The 17758-nt window shown below is 38.4% G+C and overlaps 2 protein-coding genes across 4 annotated transcripts in view; both read right to left on the bottom strand.

The window, feature by feature from the left end:
* The window catches only part of SPAG1 (sperm associated antigen 1), a 35799-nt gene extending 26043 nt beyond the window's left edge, over positions 1-9756 (bottom strand). The window contains exons 1-6 of the mRNA XM_053994858.1: positions 9617-9756; positions 8913-9072; positions 8461-8586; positions 4244-4311; positions 2282-2400; positions 1708-1813 (exon numbers count right to left, since the gene is read on the bottom strand). Coding sequence (XP_053850833.1) covers positions 1708-1813; positions 2282-2400; positions 4244-4311; positions 8461-8586; positions 8913-9072; positions 9617-9756 — 719 coding nt within the window. The remainder of the gene's footprint in view (positions 1-1707; positions 1814-2281; positions 2401-4243; positions 4312-8460; positions 8587-8912; positions 9073-9616) is intronic.
* Positions 9757-12636: 2880 nt separating this feature from the next.
* On the bottom strand, positions 12637-15830 carry POLR2K (RNA polymerase II, I and III subunit K). 3 transcript variants are annotated; one of them, XM_053993184.1, is made up of 4 exons: positions 15733-15830; positions 14000-14063; positions 13205-13297; positions 12637-12792 (listed from the first exon to the last, which is right to left on the bottom strand). In XM_053993184.1, the coding sequence occupies exons 2-4, from the start codon at positions 14058-14060 to the stop codon at positions 12770-12772; spliced, it is 177 nt and encodes a 58-aa protein (XP_053849159.1). In that variant the 5' UTR covers positions 14061-14063; positions 15733-15830; the 3' UTR covers positions 12637-12769. The 3 variants fall into 3 exon arrangements, with proteins under 3 accessions (XP_053849159.1, XP_053849151.1, XP_053849168.1); XM_053993176.1 differs by having other exon boundaries at positions 15660-15779; XM_053993193.1 differs by having other exon boundaries at positions 15744-15765.
* Positions 15831-17758: the final 1928 nt, after the last annotated feature.

Below are 17758 nucleotides of genomic sequence, written 5' to 3'. Positions count from 1 at the left end.
AGGTAGGGCTTTAGTTTCTGTAACAACAGAATCACCTCTGAGGAACAAGGACAGCTAGGATGCACATAACAAAATATTGTAAGAGAATCTTTGCCAACAACCTTGTTAGTGTTGCAAGGAAGATCCTAAACTGTGCTCACTGGAAAGAACAGCAATGGAAGTGCCAGGGGGACAGCACACTGCAATAGACAAACTTTCCTTGTAAAAAAAAAAAAACATGGTTGAAGAACAATTCTCAAATACTTGTCCACAAATGCACAACATGTGGGAAACAAACAAAAAAAAAGAATAAAAGCTCTATGCAACTATGATCCCAGAGGGATAATCTGTGCATGCTCTTTAGAAAGGGTAGGAGGGTGAAGAAGGAGAGGAGATGCATTCTAGACTAAGCAGTGATTCAATGTGTGAAGGTTTGTCTTCACACAAGAGGAATAGGCAAGAGACTGAAAAGCCAGAGAAGAAAGCCAATGGTAAGAAGAAGAGGGTCAGACTCTACATTTTCCATTCTAGCCACAGATGACCCCTTCAGGTTATCAACAATTCACGCCAAAATACTTAAATATTTATAACTCTAATAAAATAGATTGCAGATAGGATTAGAAAAGTGACCAGCTAGAACAGCATAGCGTCACTATCACACATTTCAAAAGGCATACAATGCTCCATGTGGGTCAAAAATGGAAAAACTCTCCATTCGAAAGGATTCTGTCTATCCTTAGTTATTAGTAGTTATTTATGTACCAAAAGCAGACATTTTAAACTTATTTTTATATTATGTATCTGTATTTTATTTATTGTATATGAAATACAGCTATAGACTTTTTTATGTTTATGTAAAAAACCCAAACAAAACAAGAACGATCTTCAGGCTGCAATTCAAGAGCAACAAAAAAAACTAAACCCATCACGCATCAAATGCCTCAGTTAAGCAGCTTGTGCTCTATGAGTATCATTACAAGTGTGCACACACACATACATATATACATATCTATCTATATCAGCAACCTCCAGATAAATTTTCATAAGCTGTTCTACAAAATCCTGCCTCCTTCAGTGGCATTATGGATGATACTTCCTAAACATAATTCTGTTAATTATTTATTTTACTGCTGTTCCACACTATTTCTATTCATTATTTTCTTCATACTTATCTGCACTGACGACAGATGTATTAACATTCTTGTAATTTTTTTTTCAAGGTTATCCCACTACAGTATCATAGCTCATTAATGATCTTCACGTTTCATCTCACAGTAGCGTCATATCATTACCCTCTATTTACACTGGTAATTAATACCCCAAAATTCCCATGTACTCTACATTTCTAAATAACAACTCTGACACTTCTGATTTCTGGGTTTTTTGAAGTCCTTACCATTTCAAAGCACAGAGTTAAATTACATGTGGAATGATTTCGTTTCTCAACATTCTTTAAGCCATTGGTTTAAAAATGGTTTTAAAAAAATCTGAGGAAGTTTGTGACACATGTAGATTGCACTCCATCATTATCTAGCCCCTTCTCTTCTGATAAATAAAAATTAATATGAGGATGGATCGGTGCTTTAAATATTCTTATGTCAAATCTTTCTGCCGTTTTGAAAATAATCTAATAGCCACTGGTTGCTTCACTAGGAACTTATTTCACTTACATTGAACATTCACAAGTAAGAGTCATTAGAATAAAAGAACACAATAGCATTTACTCACCGAGTGTAATATGTCACTGCTTCCACATAATCGCCAGTGGCAAAGGCTTCATTGCCCTTTTCTTTTTCACGAGTAGCAATAAAAATTTTCTCCCTCTTTGTCATTCCTAGCAAAAAATATTTCTACACAACTAGCAACTTGCACAGATGAAACCAAAACAGTCAGATAAAATACTTTGAATCTCATAGTCTGCATTTTTTAAAAGCACATAGTTTGCTAAAAGACAAATTTGTATTTTATTTTCTGTAATAAAACACTGAATTCTCCTAATAGGCATACAATTCAGCGTGCAAGAAAAAAGTAGTTGGCTAACCTCTACCATTCATTTACAATACCAGATGTATGCTTTATTTCTACCTAGTGCTCTCATCTAAACATAAACATTCTTACTGTTTATTAAGCAAGACTAGATTTTTTTCAAACATGGCTTCAAGCTCACTTGATGATCTAACAACTTTTAGCATCTCTAGGGGCTTAAAAATAAAGGCACTTTATGATATACTTCTTTAATTAGTATTCATGCTCTACAACACAGTATTACAACTAAAGAAAATTTATGTTTCTAGGACATTACCAGTTGTGTCAATTTTCTTTTCAATTATGGGTAGACTTGGCCTACTGAAGAATCTTGCTTTTGAGTTACTTTCTTCACAGTTTTCATCAATTTTAGAACATTCCTTTTCCACATCGAACCTTTAATTAATAAAATGACCATTTCAATAATGCTGCATAGCAAGACTCCTCAGCTGACAGAAAGGCATACTGTATTTTCATTATAAACCAAACGAAAAGAGATACAGGCTGTGTTCAATTATTGGTGACAAAGAACAATCTCTGCCTCACCTCCTTACCATCTTCCCCAAAAAAGACAGGTAAAATTTAAGAAACAGTATCATCAGGCTCCATCCCAGCCCTCTCAAACATCCCCATTAACCTTTGCCAAAATAACTAAGAAACAGCTTCAAAGTAATTTATACAGTAAACTTGAGACAAGTAGTGTCAGACATTTCAAAGCAGCTCTAAAGCAGCTTTTGAAAACAGTGTTTAGGAACATATATCAAAGAAATATTGCTGCCATAGCACTGTAAAATAAATATAGTAATAATCAATTCCTACACTATGCAGAAACATTGTTCTTACTGCTTTTCTGTGTAGGGTGTAACAGAAAATAGCCTTTTCATAATGATCTTGACAATATGAAAAATTTCTTTCTAAAATAGAGTTACTATTTTTGAAAATTTCTCCAACTCAAAACCTTTTCATCTAACACTAACTGTTCTCCATTTTGAATCTGATATTTTGCTAGCTCACTTTTACCTATTATAAATTAACCACATTTCAAATAAATGTTTTTAAAATAAGAAGCGAAACATTTTGTTTAGAAATTACCTAAACAATTATTTGAAAGTTTTGAAATTTTCCTCAAAGGATTTTAAAACCATGATATGCTTTAAATTGGAAACATCTTTCAGACAGCTCTATTTCGGTGTACTCACAACCCAAAATAAATACACTCTATGGAAAAATTCACAACCTGTACTATTATCAGCATGCTAAAGCACTTAAAGATTGTGTACATAAACATGTAAACAAAATCTGTACATTACTTTGGAAAGATACAGTACCAAGACTAAAGAATAAATTAATGAAAGAATCAATTGTTGCAGAAATTATTTTTATAAACTATTTTCTTTGTCCACATTTGAGCAGGAAGGCACAATTTCTGAAAGATACAATGCATGAAAATAATTGATTTGCAAAACAGGGTTTTTGTAAGGGCTTTGGGGTATAGTTTCATTACCCAAACCCCACAATATCCCCATCTACTGCACTAGAAACTTGTGCCTCCTCACTCTAATTCTAGAGCATTATATTTCAGATTTCAGGAACTACAGAAAAGCTTCTACAATGTACAACACAAGTATGTGCTTTTTGCTTTCTGTGTTCAACAATTCGGGCATGAACCTGTCATGTAACTTGGGAGGGTGATGCACCACCATTACATGATGCAGAATGTCTTTGTATCAGAGCTCCATCCATTCTGAAATAGTTACTGTCTAAACCTCTATTAAGTGTAATTGCATCTGAGTAAACTGATGCACCTGCCTGAAGCTCATTCTTTGAGGTTAGTGGGGTTCAGTGCAGGAGTAAGTACTCATCAGTTTTGTTTTCAGTATAGAACTGTGGCTTTAGATATAGAGAAGTCCATGTTTATAAGTCCATGTTAAATAACCCTAAAGCTGTTTTCAAAAATCTCATAAATTAAGTAAACAATTTTTATTTATTTTTCTGCTGATTTACTATATTTCACACTGCTTGTACAAAAGTATAGACTAACTTGTCCTCAGCTGTTAGCAACACAATGTGTCATTTCCATTTTAACAGAATATTTATTAAGGAAAATCAAAGCTTCATCAGCATTACAGCTCCCTAAAATGCTGACCATAATACTAGATTTCTGCAAAATACATCAACTGTGTTCTCTAGTTAAACAGGTAAGATTTATTAAAACTGAAATATAAGGGATTAAACATACTTGTCCCATTCACTGTAATCCCGTGGTATGTTTTTCTTGCTTCTTTGTTTGTTTTGCAATTTTTTGTTCTAAAAGAGAAACAAACAGCCATCTTGTAAGACAGTTTGTTGCCGTGGATTTCAGAGGGTTTTATTGGTTTTGTTTCTGCAGTACATATTTTCCTAGTAACCAACACTACTCGTAACTAATATTAGCTCAGTCTTGAAAATGTAATTCATCTTGGTTCAAAGAAAATCTTGATGCATTTCATGTATCATTGCAATTTGAGGGGCTCCTGAGTTTCACACTTCTTGGCTGCTGTCCTATCACATCACAGAGGCACTGAGTGAAACTTTCTAATTAGTATCTTGTGATGCCATCTTCCCAACCATCCTTTCAACATAGCAAGGGAAAACTCAGTCTTCAGCCACCCAGCCTTGTGATGAGGTGTTTGACACTGAGAGTGAATCAGTAACCTGGTTTTAAGCTTCCCTTTCCCAAGAGAATTAAAGGCACAGATTTTGGTAGTCCCTGGAACACTCATAACAAATTTGCAAATAAATGACTTCAAAGTAGTGTCTGGACTTCTTTTCACCATTTATCACTTCACTAAAGACAATTCCAAGATTATTTGCATTCATTTTAGATTTTAGACAAGTTCCATCGTTGAAGCTGGCCTTACCTAAAATTTATCTTGAGGACCTTCCTGCAGCAATCAGTTCTGACAATCAGATTTGACTGCCTTGTATCTCAACCCATCTCCTACACTAAAGGACTCTATTTCTCTAGCTGTCACCTTTGGCATCTTTTCTACCTCTGTCATGAGACTATACTTCTTCTTTGCCCCTCCCTGCTTGTTGACTTAAAATACTTAATAGCAAGGTGTGGTTCCAAACAGGTATTTCACAGTGGAACAGCCAGTTCAAGATAGTCCCATCTACCCTATCCTGGCCATTTAGTCCTCCTCTTACCTTGCAATCCAACATTCATTAAGTTAGACCAGTGTAATTCTGTATAGAGTTTATATTTTAAATATAAATATTTACAATTTTCTGTGTTTAAACAAACAATCTGATAGATCACAGTACGATTTCCAAATATCTGTACCAGTTCAATTCAGCATGTGATAAACTGGATCAAAGAAATGACCAGAAGCTTCCTAAACTCGCTTTACCAGTGGTGACACTGTAACAAGGACATACTTCTGCAGCTGGAAGTAAACACCTCAATTTATATAATGCAAATGTGACCCTTCCTGTAAACACTTCTGACTATCTGTAATGTTAGGTTACACAAATTTTTGTCGTATATAACTCCAGAATTACTCTTAATGTTACGTCTTTCAGGAAGCGAAACAAAATGACATATATTTAGCAATCAACATATGTTTAGAGGAGGGAACTCCTAAATATGCCTTCCTGAAACATGAGTTATCATTATATATCCATCCTGGTGTATATTACTAATTTAATGCATATCAAGCATTTTTTTTTCAACTGAAAGTCCTTAATTTAAGTGAGCAAAAATACTGCTCTCAGAAGAACTCTCATAAGGTACTTACACTAAAGCAACTCCAGCTTAGGGAGAGAACCACAGCATGTACATTTAAGGAATGAGGAAGAAACATTGACTCAAAAATCCACAATTAAAAAAATTCTAAGTCTTGTATCTTTGAAATAATTGTAATCAAGCTGTGGTTCCAGCAGAGTCAGGAATTTCTCAATCAGTAATATTTCAGAGGATCTCATCCAAGAGGCTTCAATAAAAACTGTACACTTGTATGCCCTGGAACTCAGAAAAAAGAAATCTCTGTGCTTGTCATGTTTCCTGCCATAATTCATAATGCATGAATCCCACTGGGTTTGAAGTCCACTGAACATTTTCTGGACCAAACACAAACACACAAACTGGCTTCAGTACAGGTGACACAACCTGGCCTTGGTTCTCCTGTGGGCCCTGTGTGCTGGCCTAAAACATTACTATTCTATGACAGCTAACCAGTGTTAGCTGGTTTTTAAAAAAACAGTGTCTTTAATTCAGAATATCCAAAACAAGAAGAAGGCTATTAGATCCTATCACGGTGGATTTTAATAACATAGAACTTGCACGCATTTTGCATGCCCCAGGCTGTGGCATGAGGAGGTATCTGAGGATGGAAATCTTTCTGGAAGAGTTTTAGAAAACCATGTTTTGGTTTTGCCTAACAGTATTTTGTTAGCCAAAGAAGCCTAAGCTGAAATCCCATCAATACAGTCTTTTGAATATGAGTATCTTTAAACACATGCTTTAGTTCTCTCCTGGACAAAATGAGGCAGCAAAAATAATAATTATGCAGTGTGGACAGTTAAGACAGTCCTGGGCAGCATAATAGGAAAACAGGGGTGTAAGACAGAAACTCTACATTGTGTTATAGAGGGGGATTTTGCATAAACTTTACTCTTTTTCAGCCCACTTTTGTAAAATCCCCCCCATGGATTCACACCAATAGAAAGAAAACACTATATAAACAATCAGTAGTGAATTGAAATTACACCTACATATAGTATCAGCAAGAAAATCTGATTAGAGACAAAACAAGATGCTTTCATTTACCAAATTCGTACCCATTAGTGCAGTCCACTGATTTAGGGTCAACAATGAGTTCCAGAACTGGATTCATTGAAAATGCTGAACTCTTTATGTATCAGATCAGATGAATATTCTCCAAACAAGTAATAACATAAAATTATGGAAAGACTTTGTGCATTTCTTTCTAGCAAAGAGGATAAATTTATCACAATAATTCTAAACTTGATCCCACTTACACAATTATATTATGCCAATCTGAAAAATAATTATAGTCCCAACTGATTAGGGACTTTACATGATTTTATGCTTACATTCTAAACTGGATTTACTGAGTTCATATGGTATTAAACCATTTTCTGTTCTAGCAGTTATCAGGGCATGAATCAAGGATAAGGCTATAGTGGCACAATCCATCTCAGCAAAATAGGACAGTCAAGAGGAAAATACATTGCAGAATATGGAAGATTACACATTAACTAAAACAAACCACAAACCAAACCAAACAAAAGCACACCTTAGTCTCAATACTAACCACTTATAAAACATTCATTGGAATTCCCAGCCTCTTTGTATACCACATAACAGAGACTGCCTAGCTATCCCAAATGTCTTGGTCCAACATCTATATACCAGCTGACAATAAGAAGTAGTTTCTGACAACACAAGAACACAAATCAGGCATTTACTAATACATAATTATTCAAGAATAATAGGAATTAGTATGAAAGATCACATGACCTGTAAGGGCCCCTTCATAATGTTTTTGACTCACTAACTTCCAAAATGAACAATGCTTAATGAATTTCCTATTGCAATGTCCCAGAATTTCAAAGAAAATTTTGAGAATCAGATTGAACTGATTCGTGACAATACCTGACAATTCAGAAAAATCCCATCCGCACCTACTTGTCTGCCAAACCCTTCAGTAGCACTATATTTAGTATTAGCAAGAAAAGCTGGCCAGAAAAAAACTGATTTCAGGCAGATAAATAAATGAAAACAAGAAAACCCCACAAAAATGTAAGGAAACTAATACCTGGGGGAAAAAATGTAAATATTTTTTCTGTAGTCATGAAGATTTGTTAAGTATGCTTAAGGGCTAAATTAGGAAGTATGCTGTACAACTGCAGTGGGAATATCAACACAAACTACCAACACAATCAAAGGCTACATATACACCAGCACTACCCAGTACAGGAGTGGCTACAGAGTAAAACAATTGCTGCAGAGGCTCTAACATCCACACTGTATGAGTTCCTGGGTGTTTGTTTTAGACTGGCTTCTGACTGGCCCCATGGAACAAAAGCCTACTGGCAGCTGGAGAAAATCTCCTGGCGTAATTTTATCCAGAAGGAGCCTAGTTCACATGCCTAAACAGTACTTGGAAATATGAATTGAAAAATATAAAAAGCTGTTTAAGGAAATCTGCTTTGGCAGTGAATTCTTGATCAGAATTAAAATATTATTGCAATACACATGCTAGTACTAAAAAAGCATTTTTGTTTAAGCATTGGTCTCTTGCAAGGGAGTTTAAATGTATTTATTTTCTGGTTAACAAAATAAATCTAATAAGAAAGGCACAATGATTAGAAGTTCATACATATAAAATCTCCCAGTTTTAGAAAAACCTACAGTTAACACTTATAATTAACACAAAATACTGGAGATACCTGATTAGTGGGAAGGCAGCTGCTGGAACAACGAATGGGGGGCAAGTTATCTTGTCTTTCATTCAGTGTGTCTGTTCTCAGGAGCTGTGATTTCTTATCATCTTCATTCATTTCTGTCAGCCAGCTCTGAAAAGAAATAAATAATATATTTTTACCTTAAGGCAGTAGAGCAATTATCCTTAAAAAGCACTACTATTAATGGGGAAAAGCAATTAAGACAAAGAGCAATAATGGTTTTTTGAATAAAAAGTGATCTACCAAAAAAAAAAAATCTGTAGAGATAAAATGGGCAGTTAACATTCAGTGACATTAAGCAAGAAAATAAATTTTAAAACATAATCCTTTGATCATTTCCTCTTTTAATCAAATAATTACATTCTACTTAAGCATAAAAAGAAGATTGATACATCACAGTGATTATATTATGGACCATTATAAATTAGATCCTGTACCATCAGTTCACTATTAATTGCTTGCCATTCTTCAGCTGTGAAATCAGAAGCTGTGGCTGCAGGCTTATCTTTTCTCAGAGCTCTGCTCCTTGGATCCAAATGCTCAATTCTCTTTTCACAAACCAACGTAAGTTCAGGGTAACACCCCTCCTCACCAGACCTTTAAAATGCAAAGATATAAATGTTAACAAAAAAGAACTGCACCACATCCTCCATGTTTCCCTCCATGTGTAGTCCATGCAGAAGACTTTTCTCCTGTTACAACTCAATTTCACTATCATCTAATAACTTTTTTATTAGAAAATTCCAGTTAACCTTCAACCATTTTCCAATGCCCACATACACAGTTCAAAAGTTATCACCACGGCGCTCATAAAAAAGAAACTTGTGTCATTTAAAGCAAAAGTTACATAGATGTGGCATCTGAAACTGCAAGTCATGCAACACAGATCATGAAAAAACCAAAACAGAGTGGCAGCATTTATAAAAAAACTAGCATTGAGCTACTCAAACTTTTGGGTGGTTAAAAAAGGACTTTGATTTCCAGTGTTATCATTGGGACACTTTTAGCATGATTACTTTAATTTCGTACTTTAATTTTAAATTAGAAAGTCAGAGACAGGGTTCAGACAAATAGAAAAAGGTTCCCTCAAACTTTACAGAACAGGAATATAATTATTAATGAAGGAAAAAAATAAATTTACCTTAATACCCTGAGAATCTTTTCCAGGTGCTTAACATCTGTGCATTTTTCAATGAATTTGTAGTCCAGATGACTAATAGGTATTTGATATGTTTTAGTGGTTCCTTCACCCAAAAAATATGGTACTGACTCATCACCCATAACTAAATATTAAAAGGAAAAAAAAAGCGATTCTGTAAGCTTCTAGTTACATTTTGAAGTAATGCAAATTTAAGGAATAAAATTGCTCACACTCCACTCTCTCATGCAAGCAGACCTGTAAAGAAAAAATACCAGATTTGAAGACCTGATTACATTAACTCCCTGACAAGAAGCTTACAGACAGAAGTGTGAGATATGCTTTGTAAGAGTATGCAACTCTACTGCAAGTCAGAACAATTCAGAAAGCCCACTTAAAGAAAAATTGCCAGTTTTGCCTACCACATTCTCTGTTTTATTTAACACATACCTGTTTTGACCAAGTGGGATAAGCACAAAGGAGAAGATATTAGTGTGAAGGACACTCCTTTTTTTCAGAGGGAAGACATTAACCAATGCAGTGTATCTAAAGGAAGGAAAATCTTTGGCTTCTCTGTAGACAAAATAAATTCAATTTTCTTTCCTAGCTAACTGCATTTTCTGGGTCTCTGATTATATTACAGCACTAATCTGAATCTTTTCCACTAAGTATGTAACTGAAGAAATGAGGGATTCAAATGAGACATTTCTGTCTCCCTGTACCTTTGATCTGCTCATCTGCATCTTTTTCTATTTTAACTACAAGCTCTACGGAGCTGAAATTCTATTCCCCCCACCCCCTTTTATATAGTGCACAAAGCGATCAGATTTCTTAATTTTTAAGAAATACAATAAGGGCAACTAGGCAGTATGTGAAAACAACTATGTGTAGCTACAAACCAAATTAAAATAATTGCGCTATAATGTCTTGCATAATCACACACATTAATTTGTAGTTACACAAAAATGTTTACAATACAGTATCACTTAAATAATAACTGGTCATAATTAGGTGTTGCATAGAGATTCTGCCCCAAGACTTTACGGTTTCAGTACTGGAAAAGGAAGAAGACGCATGGAAAGAGGGACAAATGCAAGAAATAATTAAAGAAGAACAGAAGAATCTTTTAATTCTCATCACCACCGGCGATTTTTCTCGTTTATTCCCGTGGCCGGGAGGGAGCTGCCCAGCGTAGCTCTCGGGCACCGCGGTGACCAGGACTCGGGGGCACAGCGCCGGCACAGCCCAGCTCCAATACAGCTTCCCCACACATCCTCCGGCCCGGATCAGGGATTTACCTGCAAGCCGGCACCCAGGCTCCCCTCACGCACCGCCGGAGCCGGGGCAGCGCGGCCGGCCCGCGCGTAGCAACTGTTGCTATGTACAACATGGCGCCAGGGACACGGCGCCGCCCGCCCCAGGGATGCCCTGCCGAGGCTCCCGCAGAGCCCCGCCGGGCTCCAGCGGCGACACTGGCCTCGCCTATCGTTCTTCGGCACCCACCTGCCCGGTGCCGCGCTGTCTCCGGGACACGGACGCGGCCCTGCCCACACTGCAGCCGGGGCCCGCCCGGCCCTCGCTCAGGCGCGCAGGCGCGGCTGCGGTCAGGGCGGGGATCGGGGCTGAGGGGAGCGCCTGCCGAGGGCAGGCAGAAATACAGCGCCCGGGGTGCAGCTCTGGTAAGCATCACCCTTGTGTTTCTGCGTAGTATTTCACTCAGCGGAGAGCAAGCGGTCACTCTTCCACGCCGGTGTCCCCAGGTGCCCACAGCAGTGCTGCCCGTCAGCTCTGCACTCCGCCGGCGCTGCTCTCCAAAGCAGGTCCGTGCCCGTTCCCGAGGGCAGCGGGGCTCTTCGCCGCCTTTGTCCGGCAGCCAGAGGCACCCGGCGTGCCCGCAGAGGGGCCAAGCCCGCCTCCGTTCGCCGGCGAGCTTCGCTGCCCGCTCCTCCTCACCCTTATTGAGCAGCCGTGTCAGTAGCCGACATCTTCGTGCTGCTATGCAGGCACAAGGTGCACGCTGTGTAGGCCAGGCTGGTGAACTGATAGCAACAGTGTAGTAAAAAAGGTTATCATTTATACCCGAGTGTATTTGGTTTCCAGGAAGAAATCTAGTCTTTATAGCATAGATCAGGTAGCTAAGAAAATCTTAACCAAACAGCTCCAAAGCAGCATCTCAGAATGTTTTATCCCCTGTAACAAGCCACTGCAGTTAATTTGTAAGCCAGCACAGTCATGCAGACCTTAAAAAAAGATATTATTACAGTGATGAGTTAAACAAATTATCTCAACAGCACCGTTAGCACCATCAAAACGGAGATCAGGCACACAATCCAGCAGTATGTTGTAGTACCCTTCAGTAGTATTTACGTAACACACATTCCAAACAGATAGATGCAAAAAGTTTTGGCTCATCATCACAAACCCATCACTTAGTACAGATCCCTGAAAAGTCATCAGAAAAGCAAAACAAGATACTACTTTTTTGGGTATCTTTCTTTGGGAAAGAATTAGATCTGTGTTACAAAGATTTTTCAACACAGATCTAATTCTTTCCTTGAATACAAACAAGTCAAACAGCACTTAAGAAATTTCGGTTTCAACATTGCTTCTTAATGTTTAATTTGCCTCCCTCTCCCTCTTCTTTCAGGAGAAATTATTTTTTCACACTTCAAGACATCCATATTTTTGACTTGTCCACAACTGGGTGCCAGAATTGGGTCCTCTGATGTCCTTTAAGATTTTTTTTTTTTGAAATCTAGATCTGTTTCAAACCTAGCCCTCTGTAGCTTCTTATTTATTTTCAGAAGAATTTATTCAAACCACAGTTATTTTAGGCAGTTCACAGGAGTCCAAAGAATATTTAGCAAAGTTAAAATGCAAATAAAGTTTAGATGAGAGTAATAGAAACAAACATAACTCAAAAAGAATACAATTATCACTGAACTTAAAAAATACTGCATACTTTGACTACAATTTAAACAACAGCTTTAGAAATCTATTGATGGAAGACAATATAGACAAAATTCAGTATTACAGTAAACTTTAATATTTCCATCTCTTAAAACACAAATAAGAGTGTGCATTTACACACAAATAGTTTTACAGAACAAAGTTATCAGAAAGATTACATCATGAAGTCACTATCTTCAGCAGACATCATCGAGCATCAAAAACTACCACTGGAATAATGCAGTTAAAGAAAAAAATATGTTGTAGTTGAAAAAAAGATGGGGGAGAGGAAAAGAGACTGTCTAAATCTAGTCACAACTACCTACATAAAGTATTTCAAACGTCATCTTTAGTAAGATGCTGAATAATATCAACAATTCACAGTATGTTACCCAGCAGACTATCATAACTTAATACATTGTGCATAGAAAATGGAAAAAAAAAAAAAAAAAGAGAAAGTGCCAGAAAAGAAGTCCAGGTGCCAAATCACACTGCAGAGATTGTGCTATAGTAGTTTGCTCTACTGTATTGATTTTTGACCGTGAAGAATTGCTATGTATTTTTTTGAGTCTTCTATTCTGTTTCCCCTTGTCTCCATCCACAGCCTTCCAAAGGCACTCAAATGCACTTGTAAAAGGATACATCTTTTTGTCCTTTTCTTGTACATTATTCTGTAGCCACATTCTCTGCACCTGATAGGATCTCTTGCCTTAATTTCATTTTCCGTATGACATTCTGATATTACGGAGGAAGAAAAAGGAAGTGGGGGCAAAGAAGAACAGCACTGTTAATGCACAGATAACTTTGAAAAGCTGTGATAGTCAAATTCCTATTTGTGGCAAACAAACATAGCAAGTGTAATGAATCTATATCAAGAGCTCAATGATAACAAGATACCACGAAAAAAAGAAGAGAAAATAAAAAGCAAGCTTTACTTACATTTAAGATAAAAGCAAATCTTGCTAAAGATCACCCAAATATTACTGCATAGAACACATTCCACACTTGATATTAGATCATCTACTAATGAAAATTTCAGTTCATCCCTCCAAAATCTATTGTCTTAAAAGATAAAATATTCCAGAGATTCCTGAAAACCAACAATTTTTAAGTTGTTGATTTATCTATAGGTAAGAGAGTATTTGACTACTGTACTTCAGGGAAAGCTGAGTACTCTGTGTGTCAATAAAACACACAGAGATCGAAGAGCTCCACACAGCAACACAAGCTCTGGAGAATTATCTCCACAACACTGCATATGTAGTCCATATATGTGTTACCATCAATGCATAAAGCTTTAAACATCATCAAGATATACACTGCAACTATTTGTATCTATGTACCCTTCAGTATAAGGGCTAAGCACTATTCATTATTAAAAAAACAAATCTCCAGTAACAAGTAATTAAAAAAAAATCACTAATGTCTTTTCTTTACCTCCACAAATGTAAATCATTGGCTGCTGCTTTGGAGGCTGAACGTCCTTCTGTGAATCCATGTTCTAAACCAAAAAATACACAACATGCACATTACCTTGGGTTTGGGGTTTTTTGGAACAATGAGGGGCCATAGAGATGAAATTCAACCCTGCAAACCCAAAACAAGACTAATAACTCAATGCTATTCTCCAAATACCTCTTAATGTCCTATAATGGTTTTGATTGTTCAGACTTATTTGAAGACAAGTATTTCTTCATGGCATCAGACTAAATAGTTACATATACTCCACAAACACGCCTCCAAGCTTTAACTAATCCTATCCTAACATCTAAATGTACATGCAACCATGAATTTTGAGGTGGTTACCGTACATAGATAAACACTTTTTTCCCACCCAACTGAAGTCTAGACAAGAACATTCATTATTTCCTATTAGGTTTTCTGAGGCTGCTGTTTTCTGCATTTCTGTTCCATCTGACATACAGGAGGAATTCCTAACCCTTATGCCAGTAAATAGCCTTCTTGATGCTTCCTTCGCTTCCCATGACAGAATGGCTCTCAGATGCTTTTGCTTAACATTACAGCAAAGATTATTTCCCTCATCATCAGAATTTGTTTCAGTATAAATTCAGCTGGGAAAACTATGATACTGAAAACAGAACAGGGACATTTCACACTTTAGGATGTCTGATCAACACTTGACAAACCATCTTGTTAAAACTCCCAATATGTCACTCCATTTAAGAGAACGGGAAAGAATACATTGAATTCTACAGCTTTCAAGTATGCTACACCATAATCATAGTGGCATCTTAACTCACAGTTTTTTTGTGTCAGCACATTGCAGTAAGATATGTGCAGTCACCCATTACAACTGGAAAACAGCAGACTCTTCTAAAACACAGAGCTGAACTAAGGTGGATCACAGTTGGAGCTACATAACTTGGGCTAGTGCTGCTTATGCAGCAAAATTATACTGCTGCTAAGGGCAGCAGTGAATTACAGTTCTGTGTTTTGCAGGGAGGTGCCATAGCTTAGCTGGCCTTCACACACCCTACAGCCCTAAGTGCCACCAAGCTGACAGAGCCAAAAGGCCCAGTGACGCACCAACACGTGCTGGGGTGCAGCCACTATCCACTGCAGAGATGTGGGGGTACCATGTGCCAAGAGCAGCTCACCAAATCACAGAATGGGAACGGCTGGAACGGACCACAGCAGGTCATGTGGTCCAACCTCCCTGCTTAAGTGGGATCATTCTAGAGTACATGGCACAGGAGTGCACGCAGACGGTTCTGGATTATCTCCAGTGAGGGGAACTCCTCAACCTCTCTGAACAATCCGTTCCAGTGAGCAGTCTCGCACAGTAAAGAAATTCTTCCTCCTATTCAAGTGGCACTTCCTGTGCCTCAGTTTCTGCCTGCTGCCTATTGTCCTAGTTTTTGGCACCACCAAGAGGAGCGTGGCTTCATCTTCTTGGCACCCCTCGCTTCAGATATTTTTGCATATTAACGAGGTCCCCTCTCCGAGCATCTCTTATGCACCCGTAAAAGAGGCCAACCCGCTCATTCACGTCCCGCAGAGCCCACGAAGGAAAAGGGCATACGGCCTTTCGCACAGCCCACGGGCCCCAGGCTCCCCATGCCGCCCCAATTCCGACCTCCCCCACTGTCCGCGGGTCTGGCACGCAGAAGCGAAGCCCACGAGCCTGGTCCCGGCCTTTCCCTACCCACCACGGCCACACCAGCAGCGAAGGGAACACCCGAAGACCCGGAGCAGGCGCTCGCCGGCTCCCGCAGCTCCGCCGCCCTCGCCGCCTCCCCGGCGCACGCTGATGACGAGCGCCCGGCGCCCGCGGGGGCGGGCCGTGCTTCGCCCCGCCGCCAGCTCTGGCCTCCGCGCCGTGAATAGTAATGAGGCTGAGAAAGTAATAAAGATTCCGTTCTGGGTGAAAAAAAAAAAAAAGAAAAAAAAAAGATATAAACAAGAAAGGCGCACATTATTTTAACACACAAGCTTCCATATGAATAGCAGTGTCAGTTGTCAATGAAGACAGTAGGCAGCTGCATCGTTAGGTAAAATGAGCATGAGCCCCAAGGTCCCCGGTGTTTTCATTATTTTATTTAGCTGTACTCATCATACTCGGGATAATCCATCTCCTTATTTTTGGGGGTCTCACTGCTGAAGGCAATACTCCACATCAGGTCTCAAAATTGTGGGGTAGGGGGTAAAGAAGTAAAAATAAGTATAAAAATAGAGAATACCCCGCACCAGGTCTGGTCTTACGGCTGCGAAGTTTTAAACCACCGAGGTTTAAAACCACTCATGGTCCTCTCTGTTTTCTGAAGCATTTTACCTAAAATTCGTGGACAAACCCGGCATCTTGACAGTTTGATGCCGTGGTCAGTATCATATTTACCCACATGAAGCCAAACTTACATACTACAAACACATATGTTGCACATCTTATGTGTAAGGTTCTATTATGAAAGAAGTTCATATGTCGGTATTTCCCGATGTACTGAACAAAAATAGTGCAGGCAAAATTTGAAACGACACTGGTTGCTCTTTGTCACTGGCTCCACCTCGCTTGTGATAGGAATTTTGAATCTTCGACTGACAGTTTGTAGAATTAGGTATCTTTGCTGTATTTCTCCCCCCTTCCCACAATATTTAACGAATACTATGTTTTGTGAATATGCCGATTTAAACTACTAGATCATTCAAAGGTTCCCAAGTTTAAGGAAAGATCTCTCTGTTTCTGAATACTGAATTTGTTTCCTAAGCATCCAAATTAGTACGGATGAGGTTTTATCAGTTGTAATTCATATATGTTCTCCTACCAGTAAATCACCTTCATATAGGACTTGTAACTTACCTAAAATGAGCTCGGGTAATAATAAATAGTTGTAGTTTTCCTCATTTTGTGTTTAAATGAAACGTAATGAAATCAGAGTAATGGCTTTAGACTTGCTTCTTCACACTGGTCTTTAAGAATAAAGATTTGGAGTGCCAGAATAAAGCACGGGCAAGAAAAATAGTTTGTAAAAGGCAGAGGTACTGTTACAGGTTACTACTTGCATCTTCTCCTCCGCTACGGAGCCGTGGGTATGGGTGGGTACCAAGAGGTTTAAACAGAGGAGAAAAACAGTCTGAGCTCTTTCTTAGTAAACGCACGGGAAGAAATTACTAACTCCTAAACAAGCAAATAAACACACCCCCCTCCCCCCGGTTATTCTTTTTCTAGGCTCGCTAGTATTTTAAAAACGCGTTTGTCAAACTGACAAATTTAAAAGGACTTTCTAAAAATATCTCCATGAAAAATTCAGTTAATCCAGTGAAAATAATGTTTCCATTATTAATAAAGAAATAATGTAACTGTTTGATTATTGGCATCCTTTAAACATTCCCTTGGAGAAACAGGATGCTTTACCAGATCTTAAAGCTTCTTAAAGCTTCGGTCACTTCAGCCGTTTCCGATAAAATCCTCCCCTTACAGGAGGAGCGCTTTGGTAAGTCCCATTCCCATGCGCTGGTAAATTCCAGCCCTAATGATGCTCCGTTGGATTCAGAGTAGCAGAGAATGTTGAGACTGTCTGAGAGATTTCCACTGTACTGTAAAGTGAAATAGTTATTGGGGAATTGGCTTGTGTGTTGAGATGGGGAAGGAACAGGGGTACAGGTGCTTTGGACAGGGGAAGGAAATGCAGCCGGAACCGAGCGCAGTGCGACTATTGCAGAATGTCTCACCTCGTTTCA

The sequence above is a fragment of the Vidua macroura genome, chromosome 1 (genome assembly GCF_024509145.1).
Source record: "Vidua macroura isolate BioBank_ID:100142 chromosome 1, ASM2450914v1, whole genome shotgun sequence".
Classification (NCBI taxonomy): Eukaryota; Metazoa; Chordata; class Aves; order Passeriformes; family Viduidae; genus Vidua; species Vidua macroura.
Note: the sequence above shows the minus strand (reverse complement) of the source record. Positions and strands in the feature narration are given on the sequence as shown.